General features: G+C 44.7%; 1 protein-coding gene across 3 annotated transcripts in view; it reads right to left on the reverse strand.

The window, feature by feature from the left end:
* The window catches only part of LOC115092811 (disintegrin and metalloproteinase domain-containing protein 9-like), a 501,882-nt gene that overhangs the window by 387,511 nt on the left and 93,968 nt on the right, over positions 1 to 20,403 (reverse strand). For all 3 annotated transcript variants that reach the window (XR_003857086.1, XM_029604141.1, XM_029604140.1), the window contains exon 6: positions 816 to 990. Coding sequence is in view for 2 of the 3 variants with exons in the window: in XM_029604141.1 (XP_029460001.1) it covers positions 816 to 990 (175 nt within the window). In the remaining variant the exon portion in view is untranslated. The remainder of the gene's footprint in view (positions 1 to 815; positions 991 to 20,403) is intronic.

A 20,403-nucleotide genomic window follows, 5' to 3' on the forward strand; every position in this document is an offset into this window, starting at 1 on the left:
GGTTCCGCCCCTCCTGTCCGGGCCTCCCCTCTCTCGACCGGGAGTAAGGTCTCTCTCTCTCTCAAAACTACCCGAAGGTAGGACCAGTCGAGGATTATCAGCGTGCAGGACTCTCTCCCTCCTCCTCAGTAAGTTTAACTTTGCGAGTCGAGTCACGAGGGGATCGCCGCCGGCTGCTTGAGCGCCCAAATTTTGCTTTTTTCGCTTTTCGTTGCTTCGGGAGGAGGGTAGAGAGGACTGGGCTGCCCCGGAGACCGGCACCCTTGGACGCGGCCAGGGCAGGTGAGCGAGGGCTGGGGGAAAGTTTGCCGCCTACCCCTACCTCTAACGAAGGGGTAGGGGTAGGCGGTAAATTAGTAGGTTAAACGCGCGGCTAAACTGCAGGTTAAAAAGGCGATAGTCGGGGCGCGCGTTACTGAATGGGGGGAATAGCTAATCCGATCGTTTACATCTCATATACATGCCGCGGGCGGAAGGGGCTACTCGTTGATTTAAAGAGGCGGTAAGAATGGGTTAAAGGGGATAGTGAATCATGGGTTGGACTATCGCGGCCAAATTGTGAGTAGAAGGCGGGTTAGAAGCAGGGTAACTGCGGCCGCACTTTAATGTATTGGCCTGAAAGTAATATGACAATTCTGCCCCTCAGATGCTAGGAACATTTCATATGCAGAAACCAAAGCAATCTTTGTCACTAACCCATCTTCATTCTACTGAAAGGGTGGACAAATCAACAACAATGATCCTAATGTTGGCCATAAGGTGAATGTACACAGCAGCACAACATTCAGCTGGACACAAATGAAAAAACTACTTACATACAGTGCAGGATCAAAGTGATGGGAAAATTCATATGAATATCTTTTCTCATCTGCTTTTGTTACACCACATTTAGATCTTGCATCATCCATTCTGTAAATGAAATGCTGAAATGTAGCAGATGACTCCACAGGTTCAATTCCATAAGTGAAATTGTCTGTCTTCATAAAGCCCCTGAGAAATGTATTATAACATATCAGTACAGGTAGTATAAAATAATTCATTAAGATATTACTTTTTTTTTTTTTTATTTCTCTCTTTGGTTAGATCCCTCCCAATCTGGCATAAGAATCTCTCCTGAAGGGAGGTGATGAAATTACCCTATCTGGTTCAGTTTTGTCATCCTTGGAAGATCAATGTGGACTGGAAAGCAAAGTTGCTTACCTTTAATAGATGTTCTTTGATGACAATACAAAATCTGTACAGAGTTTTCCCAAAGTTTCTGGAAAATCCTTAAAAAGGTTCTTTTTAGGCATGCAGTTTCCTGAGCACCCCTGTTCTAACAGCCTTCAGTTTATGTTTAGTCAGGATGGCTAAGAAGAAAAAGGAGGGGAAGAGCAACTCCAAAAGGGAAGATGGATAGGTTGTTGACTTGCTAATCTGTCAAAGACCATCTGTTACAGGTAAGCAATTTCTCTTTCTCTGATGACAATCATTAAATCACATTAAAGGGACTCACTAGTGGAGGGCCATCTTCAGCAAAAAAGGGGAATGGATAAGAAAAGGATCATCAAAAGGCAAAAACAGTTTTTATATACAAAGGATCCTTGTAATTTACATTTTCTCTTCTCCACTATTTGTCAATATAAGATGGACAACAGAAAATACAATTCAAACTATAAAAATCAGCCTTACCTCTCAAATAGGTCTTGGAAGGTGAACAATCCAAACCTAGAATTCTGCCAGGAGCCATAACTAAACAATAATGAAATGTGAATGTGTAGAAGTAACTGCACAGCCCAGCCTTGGAAATCTCAATGGAGGTAAACTTTAGATAGGACAACGAAGATCTCAGTAGCCTAATGTTATGAGCCTTGACATGCTTCCCTAAGATCAGACTTGCCTGGGGATAAGAGGAGATGCAACCTGCAATCCAATTAGACATGGTGCATTTTTTCACAGCAAGAACCAGCATGTTAGGATCAAAACAAATGCAAATCTGGATGGACTTTCTAAGAGATTTATTTTGATGGCAACAGCATTTTTTACAGTCTAATGGACTGAGGGCTGATTCATCCTTAAGGGAATTTAGCCTAGAGAAGAATTATTAGCAGCGCAATTGATTTATGTAGAAAATATCACTTTAGACAGGAACACTGAATAAGTGCAGAGCACCACCGTACTGTGAAGAAACTTAGTGTAAGGTGGATAAGCTACCAGGGCCTGGAAAGACTGTCACAAAATAGTGACTTTCCTGGTCAGGTAGTTAATCTCAGTAATGTTCAGAGGCTCAAAGAGAGACTTTCTACAGCTGAGTTAGAACCATGATGATGTCCTATGGAACACCAGGAGGCTTCACTGAAGAACTGTGAAGGACTTCAAAGGGGCGTGGGATAAACACTGTGGATCCATAAAGTCAAGAGGCCGCCAATGAAGTGTAGGTGACTCGCCAGAATGATGGCTACTGCCTGGAGACAATACCCTTATTAAATAAACATACACATGCTTACTGTGACTCCAACATCGCTCTAAGCTTCAACAGCAAGAGGAAATGTGGAAAAAAGGATTCACACTCACAAAGAGGGGAGTAGATGGCTTGTTATGGCGGTTACTACCCCAAATCAAATAAGCCTGATACTTCACTTTCAATGCATATACAGCATAGTTCTCTGCTTCAACGGCAGGGGAGAAGAAAAACTGATACTTCACACATCCAGCAGAGCTCTCTGCTTCAACGGCAGGGGAGAAGAAAAGAGGGTTCGCACTCACAAAGCGGGGAGTAGCTGGCTTGTTACGGCGGTTACTACCCCAAACCAAATGTGCCTGATACTTCACTTTCGATGCATATCCAGCATGGCTCTCTGCTTCAACAGCATGGGAGAAGACTGATACTTCACGCATATCCAGCATAGATCTCTGCTTCAACGGCAGGGGAGAAAAAAAGAAAACTGATACTTCACGCATATCCAGCATAGCTCCCTGCTTCAACGGCAGGGGAGAAGAAAAACAACCAATAAGGGCTGTATAACATAGTCTGGGTAAAACAAATAAGCATGGGTGTAGCTTGCTTATTGGCAGGGGAGAAGCTTGCTTATTGGCAGGGGAGAAGAAAAACAACCGATAAGGGCTGTATAACATAGTCTGGGTAAAACAAATAAGCATGGGTGTAGCTTGCTTATTGCGGCGGCTACTACCCCTAACTAATCAAGCTAGATATTTCACTTGGATGCAGCTCCATCACTGCTCTCTACATTAAAGGTGGGGGTGGAAGGGAAATAGAACCAAGAGCTAAGAGAAACAGATAAGTATGAGAGAAAAAATGTGTGAAGCTTGCTGGGCAGACTGGATGGGCCATTTGGTCTTCTTCTGCCGTCATTTCTATGTTTCTAAGTCCAGCATAAACATGACAAGCAGACTGATCAGAAATTGGATTTCCTTCCACATGGTGGTGAAAATCACTAATTGCACTGAGGCGAGCTCTAACCAAGCTGGATTTAAAGCTAGACAAAGATGCAGAAGATATTCAAGCAGCTTTTGCTCACATCAGATGGCAAACCTCCATTTTAAACCAAGAGACCTTAGAAGACTGAAGGACTTAAGAGACTAAGGGGGTCATTTTCTATAGCTTTCACACGCGAAAAGGGACTTTTCGCGTGCGATAGCTAGATCGGGGTGGAATCGGCACCGGAAGGGGAGGAGTCGGGCCGCAACGGGGCGGACGCAGCGAAGACGTCGCTGACGGCAAAAAGGTAAGGGCCCTTATCACCGCCAGTAACGTTCCCAATAGCACCACCTTTACGGTGGCGCTATTGGTTTGCAAAAGCTGGCGGCGATAGCACCGCGGTGGTGCAATCACTTCTGACTTTCACAGGTCCACCCCCCGCTTCGCCCTCCTGCCCCGCGTGATTCACTGAGGCCTGCGATTTTAGAAAATCCAGGCCTAAGTCAGAAAAACTAGGGGAGCACATTACTTCCCTCTCAACATCCAGGCCACAAGGGCCACACACTGGATGCTGAAGTGGTGCAAAAATCTTGGTTCTGCTGATTAAATTTGGGAACAATTTTAGCCTGAAGGATTCTTTGATGGATTTCTCCCGAGAGCGAATCCAAATGGCTTCTATGAAAACCATTATTCCACAGACCCTTCTTAGCTTTACTAAGGTCTTCACTACCAGGGTGTGGCATTGAGTACAGTAAGAATAGCCAGAGAATGGATGCAGACTAGGCTCTGGCTGGATTTTCATGAACTTTTATTAATTCAGAACAGAAAAACAACTCTGTAGCTCTTTGCAGTTTATAAACAAAAGTAGCAATGCTTCAACTTAGAGTCTCTCAATCTGGACTTCTTAAGATTCCTCCTGAATCCTTAGGGCACCCTGTTCCCTCCTGGGCCTGGCTAGATATATCTCTTCCCGTAATCCTCCTCCTGGACCAGGATTCCCTGTTGTCTATGCTTAAGGCAGACCGAACCAGATCTCTGGATCTGGTCCTTTAAGGAATTCTGAGGTTTTCCTGTGAATACTCCTTCATATAGGTTTATCAGATGATTTGTATGCAGAAACTTATCCCCCAATGAATAAAAGTGGCATCTATCACTCAGTTAATTTTTTATCTTCTGGAACAGGTTCATAGTTTCCTGCTGAGGACTATCACAAACAGATTCACCTCAGATAGGCCCCTTTCAAGGAAGAACTTGTTTGATATTACCTGATTCAAGAACCATTTGGCTGAGTCTGTCTGTCAGATGGACAGTTCTCTCTGGACTCAGTAAGAAGTCCAGCACTGGTTTTGATTTGGTTGCAGTATGGGTTTTATAGTTCTTGTATCCATGTTGGCAAGGCCTTCAGCCTTGTCTCAGGCAAGAGAACACTGGAGGCGCTTCCTCCAAGAAAAAGTTTGCTGTCTATGAAACCCGTTATACAACTGATGGTTTAAAGCATGACATAATGGTCATGCTTCCTTCACTTTCTTTCAAAAGAGGTGACCACTGGAGCATGGCACGTCTGAAAGCCTTTCCTGTATATTCTCTCTGAAGTTTGCAGCCATGAGAGTCAGTGGGAGTCAACAACCATAGCAGAGGCTTTTAAAATCATCTTGAAAGCTTCATAGGTCGAGTGGACTAAATCAGTGGTTCTTAACTAGTGTGTCAGGACACACTGGTGTGTCACCAAGAGGTGGGAGGTATGTCACCTAAAATTGACATAGCAAGCCTACGTTTTCTATAACAGCCACATGTGCCTGCTGCTTGAGGACAGCACAGATTTAGAGAATACCTTTATGTATTTTAATCTGAAAAAGTACCTGAAAAAATAGCAGGTGGAAGTCTGTCCACATACTTTTCCAACTATTTTTCAAAAGGAAATATGTTACCTTTGGAAAACTGAATAAAGTTTGTGGGTAAAAACTATACAGACTTTATACTTCTGCACATAGTCTGAAAATTGCTCCAGAGAGTCTGGATTCTTGGGTTTTCAATATTTGACTGCATGCTTTTGTTTTTAATTTACGGTCTTTTATTCTGTAATAGGTAAGGGTAGGACTGTGCTCTCAGTGTGTGACAGAGGTGAGGGATTATGCAAACTAACATGTAGGTTCTGTGTAGGAATCTTTAGCAGTCCAATTTGTTTTGTTTTTCCAACAGGAAGAGTATTGTTCTATATTTGCAGTGTTGTCTTTTCAAAGTTAAGGTTGTTGCTGATTGAGTCCCGGATGTGCTCTGATGGCACGGCAGTTTGCTCTATAGCTTTTGATCTTTGTTTTTTGCAGGTTTTCATGCTATTTCACAAAGTGTCTGTAGGAGAGGGATTTTGAAGTGCTGTTACTGAGAGGATACCAACAATTGAATATATTTTTTTTATATGGTGAGTTGAAAGGGAAAACATCTTAGCTCTGCTCTTTATAAACTGTAGAAGAAGTTAGAACTTCTTGAGGTTGACAGTGAGATGCATGATAGTTTGTCTACCATTCAAGCTGTATCAAAAAATTGTGTGCAACACATCAGTTCCAGATTTCTCACTGATGAAGTAAGCAAAGATTAGAAATTCTGTGAAAAAAATGTAATAACTATTTTTTACAAGCACTTATACAAATTTTAAAAACATGTTCTCTCACAAAATATTTTTAACAAAATATTTAGAATTTGTTTTAGTTCACCTACAGAATGTAGTATGCAGTATGTCATGTATATGAATAATCTGTCAGGTGTGTAATGATGGAAAGAAAGTTGATAACCACTGGATTAAATTATTCTCACTCCTCTCCTTTAGCCATAAGAGTGTGAAATTCATCATGCTTTTCTAGTGGGGAGATGCAGAAGGAATTTTTTAGCTTCCTCCCACAGAGCATGCAAATATTTAATTTTATAGTAATCTACTATAAAGAAATGAAGTACTGCGTTTTGAAAACACCTCCAAATGAAATCAAAAGAGTCTTAGCATCATGCCCAGGGAGCACTAAGGCATGTCTTACGCATCTTTGCTCTTTTGAGGACCATTATTAAAAGGGAGGAGGAATCGCCTAGTGGTTAGAGCAGTGGGCTACAAATGAGGAGACCAGGGTTCAAGTCCTGCTGTCACTCCTTGTGACCTTGTGCAAGTCACTTTACCTTCCATTGCCTCAGGTACAAAACCTAGGCCTGGATTTATCAAAATGCGGTAAGTACCGCATGCGATAGCAAAAGGGGTGTGTTTTATGCTAATATAGTATTTATTGCAATTTGTGATAATTACCTGTGTGAAGAGCTAAGTTAGTGCAAATTGCAATACCATTTCAGATTCTGTGATAAGTGCCAGACCTGATGTGTTTCCTGCATTCAACCACTGGGTAACATCAAGCTAGGTTGAGAGAACATTGCCCAAATCTCATCTTGGAGTGAGTTTCCTCACTCCGAAGGCCAGCAAATCTTCACAAGAGACCACTGTTCTGTTCGTAGGTGTCACGTAGCATGTCAAAGTGGCCCCTAACCCCCTACACACTTACCTAATCCCCACCTCGAGTTACTAGGTGGGCCTACCCTAGGGATACAAATACCTGCCTATGGGCCATGATATTATGGTCTCTCTCTCTCTCTCTCTCTCTCTCTCTCTCTCTCTCTCTCTCTCTCTCCCTCTCCCTCTCCCTCTCCCTCTCCCTCCCTCCCCAAATCATCTGAAATAAGCCTTACAGGACACATTGCAAATGGTGATGAAACCTCACCACATGGTCACAGCCACTAATGCATTTGAAAGAGGTGTAGTTAAAATCTGTGTTATGGCTGTGCAATAGCTCTTCGCAGGCAGCCCACACTCCTATTTTTCGAATTTGCATCGCACCATACGATATGGTGTTTTCGCATGCGAAAACGGGGCTTTTCGCATGCGATAAGCCCTTAACGCATGCGAAAACGCCTTACCGCATTTTGAAAAATGACCCCCTTAGATTGTAAGCTGTCTGGGGATAGGAAAATACCTACAGTACCTGAATGTAAACTGATGTGATATCTCAGATCAAATGTTGGTATATAAAAAGAATAAATAAATAAAATAAAAATGATTAAGGGGGAGTTGCAGAACTCCACTTCTTATCCCTGAGATAAGTAGCATGGAATCTATCTACCCTTTGGGATCTTGGCAGGCACTTGTGACCTGGATTGGCCACTGCTGGAAATAGGATACTGGGCTTCATGAACCTTTGGTCTGAACCAAACTATGTTGAATCCAGGAGCTGTCTAGATGTGGTACTGTATGTCTACCTTTATATCCACAGGAAAAGCAGTGTAGGGCTGCTCTCACATCCTTACTTGTGCTTCCTGGAAGATATATATATATTTATTTATTATTGAGTTTTATATACTGTCATTCAGTTTTTTGCTATCATAACTGTGCAAAAAGTTAATGCATGCAGTATACATTACAATCAGAGGTATCATATACATTAGGATCAGAGGTACTGTTATCATAGAAATGAGGTTAGTTATATATTTATGCATTTACATAGTTATACAGTTTCTAATGGTTGCTAAGTTCGATAAGGATAGGGTTCACATGGTGAGGATAGGGGTCACAGGGTTCATCTGGAAAAGTGGTAAGTTACTGGGTTCGTGTGTAAGGGGCATACACGGAGGGTCCAGTGTCTTGGTAATTGATGGAGGTTATGTGTGGAATTCAGTTGTTGTTTTGGTATGTGTAGTATTCAGTTGTTGTTTTGGTAGGCTTAAGTGAAAAGCCAGGTTATTAGCTCCTTCTTGAAGGTTTTTAGGTTTGGTTGTGTTCTTAATTCGGTTGGAACTGTGTTCCAAAGTTTGGGGCTTCCTATGGTAATGGCTCTTTCATGAGATATCTTGGAAAAGCACTACCATCAACTTCTTTGGTACAAAGAACCAAATACTTCAGGAGGCCAGAAAGATGTACCATAGGCTCTTCTGAGACTACTTCTGAGGCTCTTCTGGACTACTTGCAGCAGCATTGGGATGAGTATAGCAGTTTAGGGGCCATCCCGCGAGCCATATCCCTAAATTGTATTCAATTTGACTAAATTGAGAGGGATACGGCTCGCGGGATGGCCCCATAAACTGCCATACTCATCCCAATGCCGCTGCAAGTATTTATTTATTTATTTTTATTTATCGAGTTTTATATACCGTCATTCGGGTTTTTGCCATCATAACGGTTTACAATTATCGATGAAAAAAATTAATGCATGCATTATAGTATACATTACAATCAGAGGTATCGTATACATTAGGATCAGAGGTAGTTATCATAGAAATGAGGTTAGTTATGTCCCAGATCCTTCTTAGGTGCACCCATTATATGGCCTATTGGCAGGAAACACTAAATGGTACACTTCAATAATGTCAGGCCGACTGGCCTATTTAAGCCAGGACCTCGCAGCAGATGGAGTCCCAATGCAGAAAACTTATGCGAAAGCTTCTAGAACTCTGACTAGGAACAGAGAGCATGTCTAGCATGCCCTATACCACGTGTCCATGCAAGGTCCCTCTTCAGTCTCATAACACAGAATTATGATTAAAATAAAAAAATAGGAGAAAACCAACTCTGCGGGGTGAAGGGCAGGTTTCGAGAGAAGCACTGAGAGGAGAGAATCACCTTGCTGGTGGCTGAAAGGAATCAATAAGTTTTGCTTGGGAATTTTTTTATTTTTTTTTAAGTATTGGGGAGAAGTAAACTATTGGGGTATATTATTTAGTGTGTTTGTGTTTTTAATAGTAAGGCAGCTAATAAACAAAAGTTTGTCTGTATTTCACAACCCTCCCACCCCTCACCCACCCACCGCTAGCTCATCCTTTAATTTATAAGCAGGTGCGACTTTCACACTAAAAAAAAAAAATCAAATCAGCCTTTTAACTTCACTTCACAAATTCCGCACACCTTATTGAGAGTTTGATCATTCCCCTGTAGGCCACTACCAGACATATAGTGAATTCACTAATACATTTAAAGGACGCTAATTAGACACATTCCTACTCCCATAGCAACCTAAAACTTAACTAGGAACTGAACAAATCTGAGATGAAGGCAGCAGTCCAACAGCAAGAGGGGGGCCTCCCAGTCTTTTGCATTGTGTGTCACATGTATGATTGTTTTACCTGCCGGTGAGAAGTTATATGTGTGCATCCGATGCAAAGAGCCTGTCTCTCAGAGAAGAGTCCAATCTCTGGAGTCTAGAGAGGCAGACCTGGAGGAGCTGAGGCAGACAGAGAGGTATATAGATGAGACCTTCAGGAACACAGTAGCCAAGTCTCAACTTCAGATTGACAGCCCAGATGCTGCCTTGGAGTAAGAAGGTCTCATGATTGGAGATCATCAACCTGGTGCAGCAGGAAAGGATCCTGTAGCAAGGACCTGCTCTCCAGATGGTATATTATCCTTTCGCACCGAGGATGTGTCTCCAAGGGCCACTGCCCGGGAAGGAAGGGTTAGGTCGGCAGTCATAGTTGGTGATTCTATTATTAGGAATGTAGACAGCCGGGTAGCTGTTGGACATGAGGATTGTGTTATAATCGTATAATGTGGATCTAAAGTAGCTCTCAGTCTTACCTCAGCCAAAGGTGCAGGTATGTTGAAGACAGCAATAGGTCTCTCCAGGCCCAACTGCCGTAGATGCCAACACAGTCGTGCGTTGGGGTCACGAGAAGGAAACCAGTCCGATATCCACTCCGAGTCAAGACAGGTAGCAGGCAGAACAAGTCCAATATCCAAAGCAGGTCAGGGCAGGAGGCAGACAGAGCAAGTCCAATATCCAGTCCAGGTCAGGGCAGGCAGCAGGCAGAACAAGTCTAAAATCCAAACCAGGACAGGGCAGGCAGCAGGCAGAACAAGTCCATAATACAAACCAGGGCAGGGCAGGCAGCAGGCAGAACAAGTCCAAAATCCAAACCAGGGCAGGGCAGGCAGCAGACAGAACAAGTCCAATATCCAGTCCAGGTCAAGGCAGGCAGCAGGCAGAACGAGTCCAAAATCCAAACTAGGTCAGGGCAGGCGGCAGGCAGAGCAAGTCCAATCTCCAGTCCAGGTCAGGGCAGGCAGCAGGCAGAACAAGTCCAAAATCCAAACCAGATCAGGGCAGGCGGCAGGCAGACAAGTCCAATCTCCAGTCCAGGTCAGGGCAGGCAGCAGGCAGAACGAGTCCAAAATCCAAACCAGGTCAGGGCAGGCGGCAGGCAGACAAGTCCAATCTCCAGTCCAGGTCAGGGCAGGCAGCAGGCAGAACAAGTCCAAAATCCAAACCAGGTCAGGGCAGGCGGCAGGCAGAGCAAGTCCAATCTCCAGTCCAGGTCAGGGCAGTCAGCAGGCAGAACGAGTCCAAAATCCAAACCAGGTCAGGGCAGGCGGCAGAGCAAATCCAATATCCAGTCCAGGTCAGGGCAGGCAGCAGGCAGAACGAGTCCAAAATCCAAACCAGGTCAGGGCAGGCGGCAGGCAGAGCAAGTCCAATATCCAGCCAGGTCAGGGCAGGCAGCAGGCAGAACAGGTCCAAAATCCAAAGCAAAAGTAGAAAAACGCCACAGAAACACCAGCACAGCAAGCCTGTAGCTGAGGCAATGCTGTGCTGGTCTCAGCTGTTTAAATACCAAATTTCCTGTGCAAATGTGAAGACCTTCCGGGTGGAAGTCTGATTAATTGGATGGGCGGGGTTTATGCGCGGACCTGCGTTGGTCCGCGCTGCCGCCGGAAGTCGTTGGCCGGTATCGGGGTCGGTCCCGCGTGCCCGAGAGCACCATGAGGTAACAGTACCCTCCCACACACACACACAAGGGCCCTCTCTCCTGCTTCCGGGGTGTGGCTTGAGCGGAAATCATTTATGAAATTCCTTGAGTAAATGAGGAGCCTGTATATTCTGGATCGGTTCCCAGGAGTTCTCTTCTGGGCCATAATTTTTCCAGGCTATTAAGTATTGTAAATTCCCCTTTGATCTCCTGACATCGAGAATTTCCTTAATCTCATATTGAGTATCATCAGGCATGACAGATGGAGTTGTCAACTTCCTCCTTCTAGAAGGCCAGGACAAAATTGCTGGTTTCAATAATGAGATATGAAACACATCATGAATGCGCAATGTAGATGGTAGCTGAAGTTTAAAGGATACCTTATTGATCTGCTTCTCAATAGGAAAAGGTCCAATAAAACGAGGTGCAAATTTTAACGAAGGGATGCGTAATCTAAGATTCCGTGTGCTCAACCACACCAAGTCCCTGGGTTTAAGAGGAGCTCCCAGTCTCCTTCCTTTATCCACCTGTCCTTTCATTTTCCTAGATGCTCATTGTAATAGGTGTTGCGTTTGTTCCCATAATTCAGTCATAGAATGAACAACTTGATCTACTGCTGGACAAGACGAGGAGGTAGAAAGAGGAAGAGGAATCCGAGGATGTCTCCCAAACACCAGAAAGAAGGGCGATGAACCTGAGGGCTTGATGAATATGATTATTATGGCAAATCTCCGCCCAAGGCAATAGAAAGGCCCAATCATCCTGACATTGATTAACATAACAACTTAAGAACGTCTTGAGAGTTTGATTCGTTCGTTCCGTTAATCCATTAGACTGGGGATGATAAGCGGAGGAGAAACTTAAGTCTATTCGGAATTTTTTACAGAGCTCTCTCCAGAATCGTGCTGTGAACTGAACTCCTCTATCGGAAATGATACTAGATGGTAATCCATGGATTCGAAAGATGTGTTGTACAAAAAGTCGTCCCAGCTCTGGTGCAGAAGGTAATCCAGGCAGAGGAATAAAATGTGCCAATCTGGAAAATCGGTCAATCACAACCCAAATTACTGAGTTGCCTTCAGAAAGAGGAAGATCAGTGATAAAATCTGTTGCTATATGAGTCCAAGACCATTTAGGAATGGGAAGGGGTTGCAATAGTCCCGTAGGTTGTTGTCTAAGGGATTTTTGAGCTGCACAAGTGGGACAAGAGTCAACATATTTCTGAACGTCGAATGCCCATTGTGGCCACCAATAGTGGCGAGAAATCAAATTCTTCGTTCCGAGTCTCCCAGGGTGTCCAGCGAAAACGGAATCATGTGCCCATTGAAGAACTTTGAGTCTTAAACGCCTAGGAACTACAGTTTTCCCTACTGGAACCGTGAGGGTAGTTGCCACTATTATGTGAGCAGGATCAATGATATGTCGAAGTGGCTCAGGAGTGTCGTCGGGGAGGAAACTCCTGGACAAGGCATCTGCACGTACTTTTTTTTCCGAAGGACGGAAGTGTAATTTAAAATTGAATCTGCTGAAGAAAAGTGCCCAACGAGCTTGCCGCGGATTTAAACGTTGGGCATGAGACAGATAAGCCAGATTCTTGTGATCGGTATAGATATCAATAGGAAATTTAGCTCCTTCCAAGAGATGCCACCATTTTAATCACTAGTAGTTCACGTTCTCCGATGGTATAATTTCTCTCCGCAGCAGAGAATCTTTTGGAAAAATATGCACAGGTGCATAACTTCCCTGACGCAGATGGTTGCAAAAGAATTGCCCCAACTCCTAAAGCTGAAGCATCGACTTCCAGAATAAAAGGTGTATCTGAATCAGGGCGTTGTAAACAAGGATCCTTCACAAATTCTTCTTTTAAGAGTTGGAATGCTTGAATGGCCTCGAGAGGCCAATTACGATTTGGAGCTCCTTTTTTGGTTAAAGTGGTAAGTGGAGCAACTAGCGTAGAGTAATCAGAAATAAATTGGTGATAGTAATTGGAGTATCCTAAAAATCGCTGCAAGGCTTTAAGCCCCACTGGCTGGGGCCAATCCAAAATCGCTTTAAGTTTTGTAGGGTCCATTTGAAGGCTATCACGTGAAACTATATATCCCAAAAACGGTACTTGTGGTTGATGAAAGAGACATTTCTCTAATTTTGCATAGAGTCTATGCTCCCGAAGTCATTGGAGTACTTGTTTGACATGAAGTTGATGTTGTTGCTCATTTTTGGAGAAAACTAAAATATCGTCAAGATATACAATAACATGGGAATACAAAAGATCTCTGAAGATGTCATTAATCATATTTTGAAAAACCGCAGGAGCATTACATAGACCGAATAGCATAACTAAATATTCATAGTGGCCATCTCGAGTGTTAAAGGCGGTCTTCCACCCGTCCCCTTCGCATATTCTGATTAGATTGTAGGCTCCTCGAAGATCAAGTTTAGTAAAGATCTGTGCTCCTTTCAACCTATCAAAAAGTTCTGTGATAAGTGGAATGGGATATTGATTCTTTCTTGTAATGCTATTAAGTCCTCTATAATCAATACATGGCCGTAATGAACCATCTTTTTTTTGTACAAAAACAAATCCAGCCCCCACTGGAGAGGAGGATGGTCTGATGAATCCCTTCTCCAGGTTTTCCTGAATGTATTCTTTCATAGCTTTAGATTCTGGTTCTGACAAAGCATATACCCTGCCCCTGGGAGGGTTCTTATCTGGAAGTAGATCTATCCCACAGTCGTAAGTGCGGTGAGGCAGTAGAATCTCAGCTTGCTGTTTGCTGAAGGCATCACTGAATTCAGCGTATATTTGCGGTAAATTAGATGGAATGGCTAGAGAGCATGCTACAATGGGTCTGACTGGACGGATTTGTTGTACACAATTTTGATGACAGGTCTTACTCCAACTGGTCAGCTGGGAATTACCCCAATCAATCTGGAGTTGATGAAGTCTTAACCAAGGTAGTCCCAAGATTACTTGGTTGACTGAAGGTGTAAGTACATACAATTGGATGGTTTCTTGGTGTAGAATTCTCGTGGTAAATGTAATGGGTTTAGTAATCTGAAAGATTTTGTCTGCCAGTGGTTGTCCGGAAACTGAGGATACCGTGAGGGGAATGGTCAATAGATCCGTAGGAATCTGGTATTGGCGGACTAGATCTTCCTCGGCCGCCCCTGAGTCCAAAAAGGCTTGTAAGTGAATGGTATTTTTGGGAAGAGATATGGAAACTGGAATCAAAATTTGTGGAGAGGGATTGACATGACCCAGGGAGGCCTCTCCTACCAAACCTAGGTCCGGGAGTTTCCCGACTTGTTCGGGCATTTGTTGCTGAAGTGTCCAGTACCAGCGCAATAGAGACAGAGATTGTTTATTCTCCTACGCCGAAGTTCCTCGGGGGTTAGATGACAACGATCAACCTGCATAGGTTCCTCACTAGGTACCTGAGTCTCTGACATTCTTGGTGCTATGAATGGTCTCTGAAAGGCAGGAGCCAGCCTGATAGGTCGTCTAGAGAGAGTCCGTTCTCGAGCCCTTTCTTGAATCCGAAGAGCAATCGGATAGCCAGACGAATTAATTCTTCTAAGGATTCTGGTGATTCATGACCCGCTAGTTCATCTTTGATGGCTTCCGAGAGTCCTTGCCTGAAAATGGTAGTCAAACTGTCATTTCCCCATCTAAGTTCAGCTGCTAATGTTCTGAACTGAATGGCATACTCTCCTACTGATCGGTCTCCTTGCTTGATCTGTAGCAAGTCGGAAGCAGCTGAAGTTGTTCGTCCAGGCTCGTCAAATATCAGACGGAATTCTTTTAAAAATTGATCTAAATTATCCATTAGAGGGTCCTCTCTCCCAAAACGGTGACGCCCAAGCCAGTGCTGATCCCTCCAATAGCGATAAGATGAATATAACCTTGGTTCGGTCTGTGGAAAACGAAGCCGCTTGAAGTGAAAAATGCATTCGACATTGATTTAGGAACCCCTGACACTGAGGGTAACCATTAAAGCGTGGAGGAGGTTGCAGTCATATGGGAGGAGGTGGAGGTAATGAGGGAGTTGGATTTACTGCCGCCGCAGCCGAAAGAGCATCCATTCGAGCAGCCAGTCTAGCTGAAGTCACTGCAACAAGGACCACCACCTTCCATATCAAATACTAAGGAGAAACTGTCTCCGTGATTGAAAGGGAGGCTTCATTAGCTGGGAAAGGACCACATTCAGTTCCCATGAAATATGTGGCTTTTGTACTGGGGGCTTGACATGCCATAGACTTTTCATGAATTGAGACAGAGTAGAGATCAATTTGCCATCCAGTTGTGTCTAAGTAAGTCACTAAAGAACTGGAGTGCAGTATGCTTTACTGGCTTCGGAGCATCCAGCATTGAGTGCATCATGCAACAAGTACATAGGTAGATTGTGTATCGAATGCATAAGTGGAAGATGTATTGGGGGAGTTGATACATCATGTGTCAAGAATGCCAATACTGCTTGTGCCAAAGGCACCAATGATGCCCATATTGACTGCGCCAGTGCCAATATACCTTGCTTAGAGTATTTGTGCTTCTTTGACATAAGCTGTGATGACTCCAGTGATTGATGCTGCTTTGTCTTCAATGCAGGGCGGCTGGTGGAACTCAACCCCACGGCTTCAGCCTGAGCAAACGGGGGAGTTTTCGATGAGCTCTTGCTCAATTCTTTTCCCAGTAAGGCAGACGAGGCTGCACAGCAGGACAAAGATCTACTATGACTACGGAGAGATTACGCAGTTCCTCGATGCGAAGCACCCTAGTATGCTGTGAGTGCGGCTACATCTATCCATAGGCATAGCAGTTTTTCTGGTCTTTTTCATGGCCAAGGCATCGATAACACAGTCTGTGCCCATCGGTGAGGGACAAAATCTTTCCACAGACACAACTTTAAAAACCAACTCAGAAGTGACTACTTCTTCTGGTAGGATATAAAAGAAAAGAAGGAGAAATTACTACTTAACTGATAATTTCCTTTCCTCTAAGTAAGGCAGGCCAAGCCACACAAGTGGGTTATTCACCTTTACCAACAGATGGAGATGGAGCAAAGCTGACTTGCTGATGGTCACAGACATATAGCCCTGCCCCGACATCAGCCCGCCAGTATTCTCTGGAAAAGCCAAACTGTGGGCAAAGAGCAAGTTTGCTTACCGTAAACGATGTTTTCCGAGGATAGCAGGATGAATTAGCCATGTATTCTGGGGATCGTCCTCCGGTCCTCTAGGTGGTGGAGCTCCTCAAAGCACACAGAGCTGAGCTCTGTGTGTCTGCCTACCTGTATACCACATGGTTCCCAACCTGCTTCAGTCTGTTATCCAAGCTTGCATTTGTACAGTCCGGAGACTGTCCGGGGAGGTGGGTGAGTTAGTATGACAAATTCACCCTGCTATCCAGGGAAAACACCATTTATGGTAAGCAAACTTGCTCTTATCTGCAGATAAGCAGGTTGAATTAGTCATGTATTCTGGGGAGTCCCAGCTAGCAGGTTGGGCGCCCCCTAGTCTCTGGAAGCAATGGTAATCCATTCTGGCTCTTATTAAGAGGGCGCGCTCAAGCTGTCACATCTTGCAGACAGTCTCTTTAGATTTTCCTGCCAAGAATGGCTCGGTCCACTGCTGCATCCGTAGCCATCTACTGGTCAAGGCAGTAGTGTGAGACGGCAGCATGCAGAGGTAACCACATGGTGGCTTCTCATATGTCCTGAATAGGTACTCCATTTAGGTGGGCGATGGATGCTACCATCACTCTGACCTAGTGAGCCTTTGGTGATGTAGGTAAGGTCTCTGCTCTCTTGTTCTAACAGAACGGGATGCATTGAGAAATCCAAGGCAATATGGTTCTCTTGGAGACTGGTAGTCCACGAGCATTTGAGTTAGAGGACACCCTATATGCAAGGTGTTGCATATAGGGAAAAATAACCCTTGCTGTAGTTACACGATGTTAGGTTCCATATTATTAGCTACCACCCAGGAAAAGATCTAGGCATCATAGTGGATAATTCTTTAAAATCGTCAGCTCAGTGTGCTGCGGCAGTCAAAAAAGCAAACAATGTTAGGAATTATTAGGAAAAGAATGGTTAATAAAACGGAAAATGTCATAATGCCTCTATATCACTCCATAGTGAGACCACACCTTGAATACTGTGTTCAATTCTGGTCGCCGCATCTCAAAAAAGATATAGTTGCGATGGAGAAGGTACAGAGAAGGGCAACCAAAATGATAAAGGAGATGGAACAGCTCCCCTATGAGGAAAGGCTGAAGAGGTTAGGGCTGTTCAGCTTGGAGAACAGACGGCTGATGGGGGATATGATAGAGGTCTTTAAGATCATGAGAGGTCTTGAACGAGTAGATGTGAATCGATTATTTACACTTTTGAATAATAGAAGGACTAGGGGGCATTCCATGAAGTTAGCAAGAAGCACATTTAAGACTAATCGGAGAAAATTCTTTTTCACTCAACGCACAATAAAGCTCTGGAATTTGCTGCCAGAGGATGTGGTTAGTGCAGTTAGTGTAGCTGGGTTCAAAAAAGGTTTGGATAAGTTCTTAGAGGAGAAGTCCATCAACGGCTATTAATCAAGTTGACTTAAGGAATAGCCACTGCTATTAATTGCATCAGTAGCATGGGATCTTCTTAGTGTTTGGGTAATTGCCAGGTTCTTGTGGCCTGGTTTGGCCTCTGTTGGAATCAGGATGCTGGGCTTGATGGACCCTTGGTCTGACCCAGTATGGCAATTTCTTATGTTCTTATGTTAGCGGATGCTGTTGTTGGCCCCGACTGATATAATGCGTGAAGGTATTCCATAGGCATTCCGGGGAGGGGAGGGGCAGGAGAAAGGATCAATTTCATTCTCTGCACACCCTGAATTTCTGGCCCACTTGGTTTGATAAATTTCCGATTTGGTGACTTTCCTGGAGGGTACCAGGACATTTTGGATTAGTCATGGTAGTTTAGGTGCATCAGTATTGCCCTTTCAGATTCCACACTGTGTGATACGGCAGGGGGCACAGAAGGCTGTTAAGGAACCGATCCTGCAATAGCTGGGTTCGAGTTGACAGCTGGGTGAGATAGGATCACTTTCCTTGTCGAGATCATCCCAACAATCTGTTGGTACTGTCTACTCTTGCATTTCCTGTAATGGTGAGGTGAGCCTGTTGGAGTGTAATAGGCTCCCTCTTCCTGATGCATTCTACTTTCTGATGTATGGACCGGCATTGTTTCATATGACAGAAGGTGTGGGCGTATGTTCAAGCCCCCAATGTCATCAACTCATCTGTGGCCACATGCACATCGCGAAGACTGAATTTGTCATTCATTGATGATCAATCCTAGCTGTCCAAAAGTGGCCTGTAGGCTGTGTTGCCAAGGGATGCACTCGATGTAACCATCTTCTTGTTGCTGCAGAAAAGGGTTTCCCCTTGATAGATATTTAATAAGGGCACTGGAATGACAAGCGCCCAGAAAGGTGCGCTATGGCTTGGACACGATGCTCCTTAGCCCAATCGTGAAAGTCCTGTAAACGGATACGGTGGCTGAATATGTACATATACGTTCCCACCAGTCATTGGGTTGTACCTGAGATATGATGAATTTGAGGGGAATCATTGAATTCCCACTGAACCTCCTGAGATCCGAGGCAGGTCATAGTCCTGCTGAGCTCTTGTAAATTATTCTTCTCCTTCCCGTTAACAGTGATAACAGTTTGGGTACCCCTAATTCCACTGGGTGTTGAAGGTGCTGAATCAGCAGTTCCACTTGCCTGGCGTGAAAAACGCTGCCGGCTGCAACTGCTGGCAAGACTGCAAGAGTATGGATCTCTAAGGATCAGCTCATTCTCCGTCCTTGAGTTGTCACTAGTCAGAATGAGTTGGAAAGAGTCTTCCAACTTCCCCCTAGTGGAGTCCAATGGCCTTCCAATCTCTAAGGAACGAGGGGGTGTGGGAAACCAACCCCCCCCCCCCCAGCTCCATTAGGGAACAGGGACTCTACAGATGCAGCACTGTTAAAGTATTCTGGAGGTTTTGAGGCCAAGGCTGATGCTGGCATTGCTCCTGGCGGTGTCTGAGGGTCTCTGCTGGGGCATATATTGCGCTGTCAGCCGCGGCCCTGTGTTGTTGTCATCTGGAGTTTATCTGCCAAAGTATCCAATGAACCCTGGACCAGAGCCCAACTGTACGTCTGATCATAGTGGCTCCTGGTGATTCTGGTCAACGTGTCCAGTGCCCCATGTTTAGCACAGGCCTTTCCCCCATAATAGACCTTGGGGGGTTATTGTTCGAGCAGCAGCAAAGATCTGGCCTCGAGGGTTGAAGCACTCCTTCAAGCCCACATTTACATCTGTCATTCTCGCCTGGGATATACAGCATTTAGGGTCTCCCAGATACTTAGCGTCACCTCCCACAGAGGTGTGCGTAATTGATGAGATCCTCCTTTCCCAACTCTAACGGCATGACACTTCCCTGTCTGCGAGGTCCTCTTGAGGTCATAGGCAACAGCTGTGGATTATCTGGCCATAAGGCCTGTTTCACTAGTCCTCCCGGGATGCCCGCCACCACATGCAAGAAGGCTGCTTCACTGCTGTCTCGATTCCTCCATACGCCCCTGAGGGCTGCGCTCAACGATAGCTTCTATTTCTGCCTGGGGGGTCCCCAGGAGGCAGTGCTTCAGCTAGATAATCAAGTCGGGTATTTCCCACACATTTGGAGCCCACTCATGTCCTCTTCCTCTTGGGCTCTTGCTTCTTCTTTAAAGCACTGCTCAAGAAGGGTGGGCAGGTGTGCCCTGAACCTCAGAGAGATTATGCCAGGACAATTACCCCAAACCGGAGCTGCATCCAGGTCGACTCCTCTCATAATAAACGCCCTCTGGAAGCTGGGCTGGAGCGGTCTACCTTTGATTATCTGGAAAGCAGAGCATGTCCTGTCCTGTGGATCGCCCAGTGAGCCGGTATCCCTCAAGATAGCTCAATGCCCTGGTGTCCGCGTTTGCTTGCCACACCAGCATCACCCAGCCATTCCAACTATATTGCCCAAGATACACTACTGCTGTCTATTTCAGGGCAAGACCACCTGTGGAACCCCAGGGCTTGTGCAAGACAGTTACTGACACTGTCTTCTGCACTTAGCCTTCCTGGATAGTTGCTTGGCAGATTTTCCAAGGAACTTCCCAGACTGTTCCCTTCAACATCACAGCAATGCTACAGCTACT

The sequence above is a fragment of the Rhinatrema bivittatum genome, chromosome 5 (genome assembly GCF_901001135.1).
Source record: "Rhinatrema bivittatum chromosome 5, aRhiBiv1.1, whole genome shotgun sequence".
NCBI lineage: Eukaryota > Metazoa > Chordata > Amphibia > Gymnophiona > Rhinatrematidae > Rhinatrema > Rhinatrema bivittatum.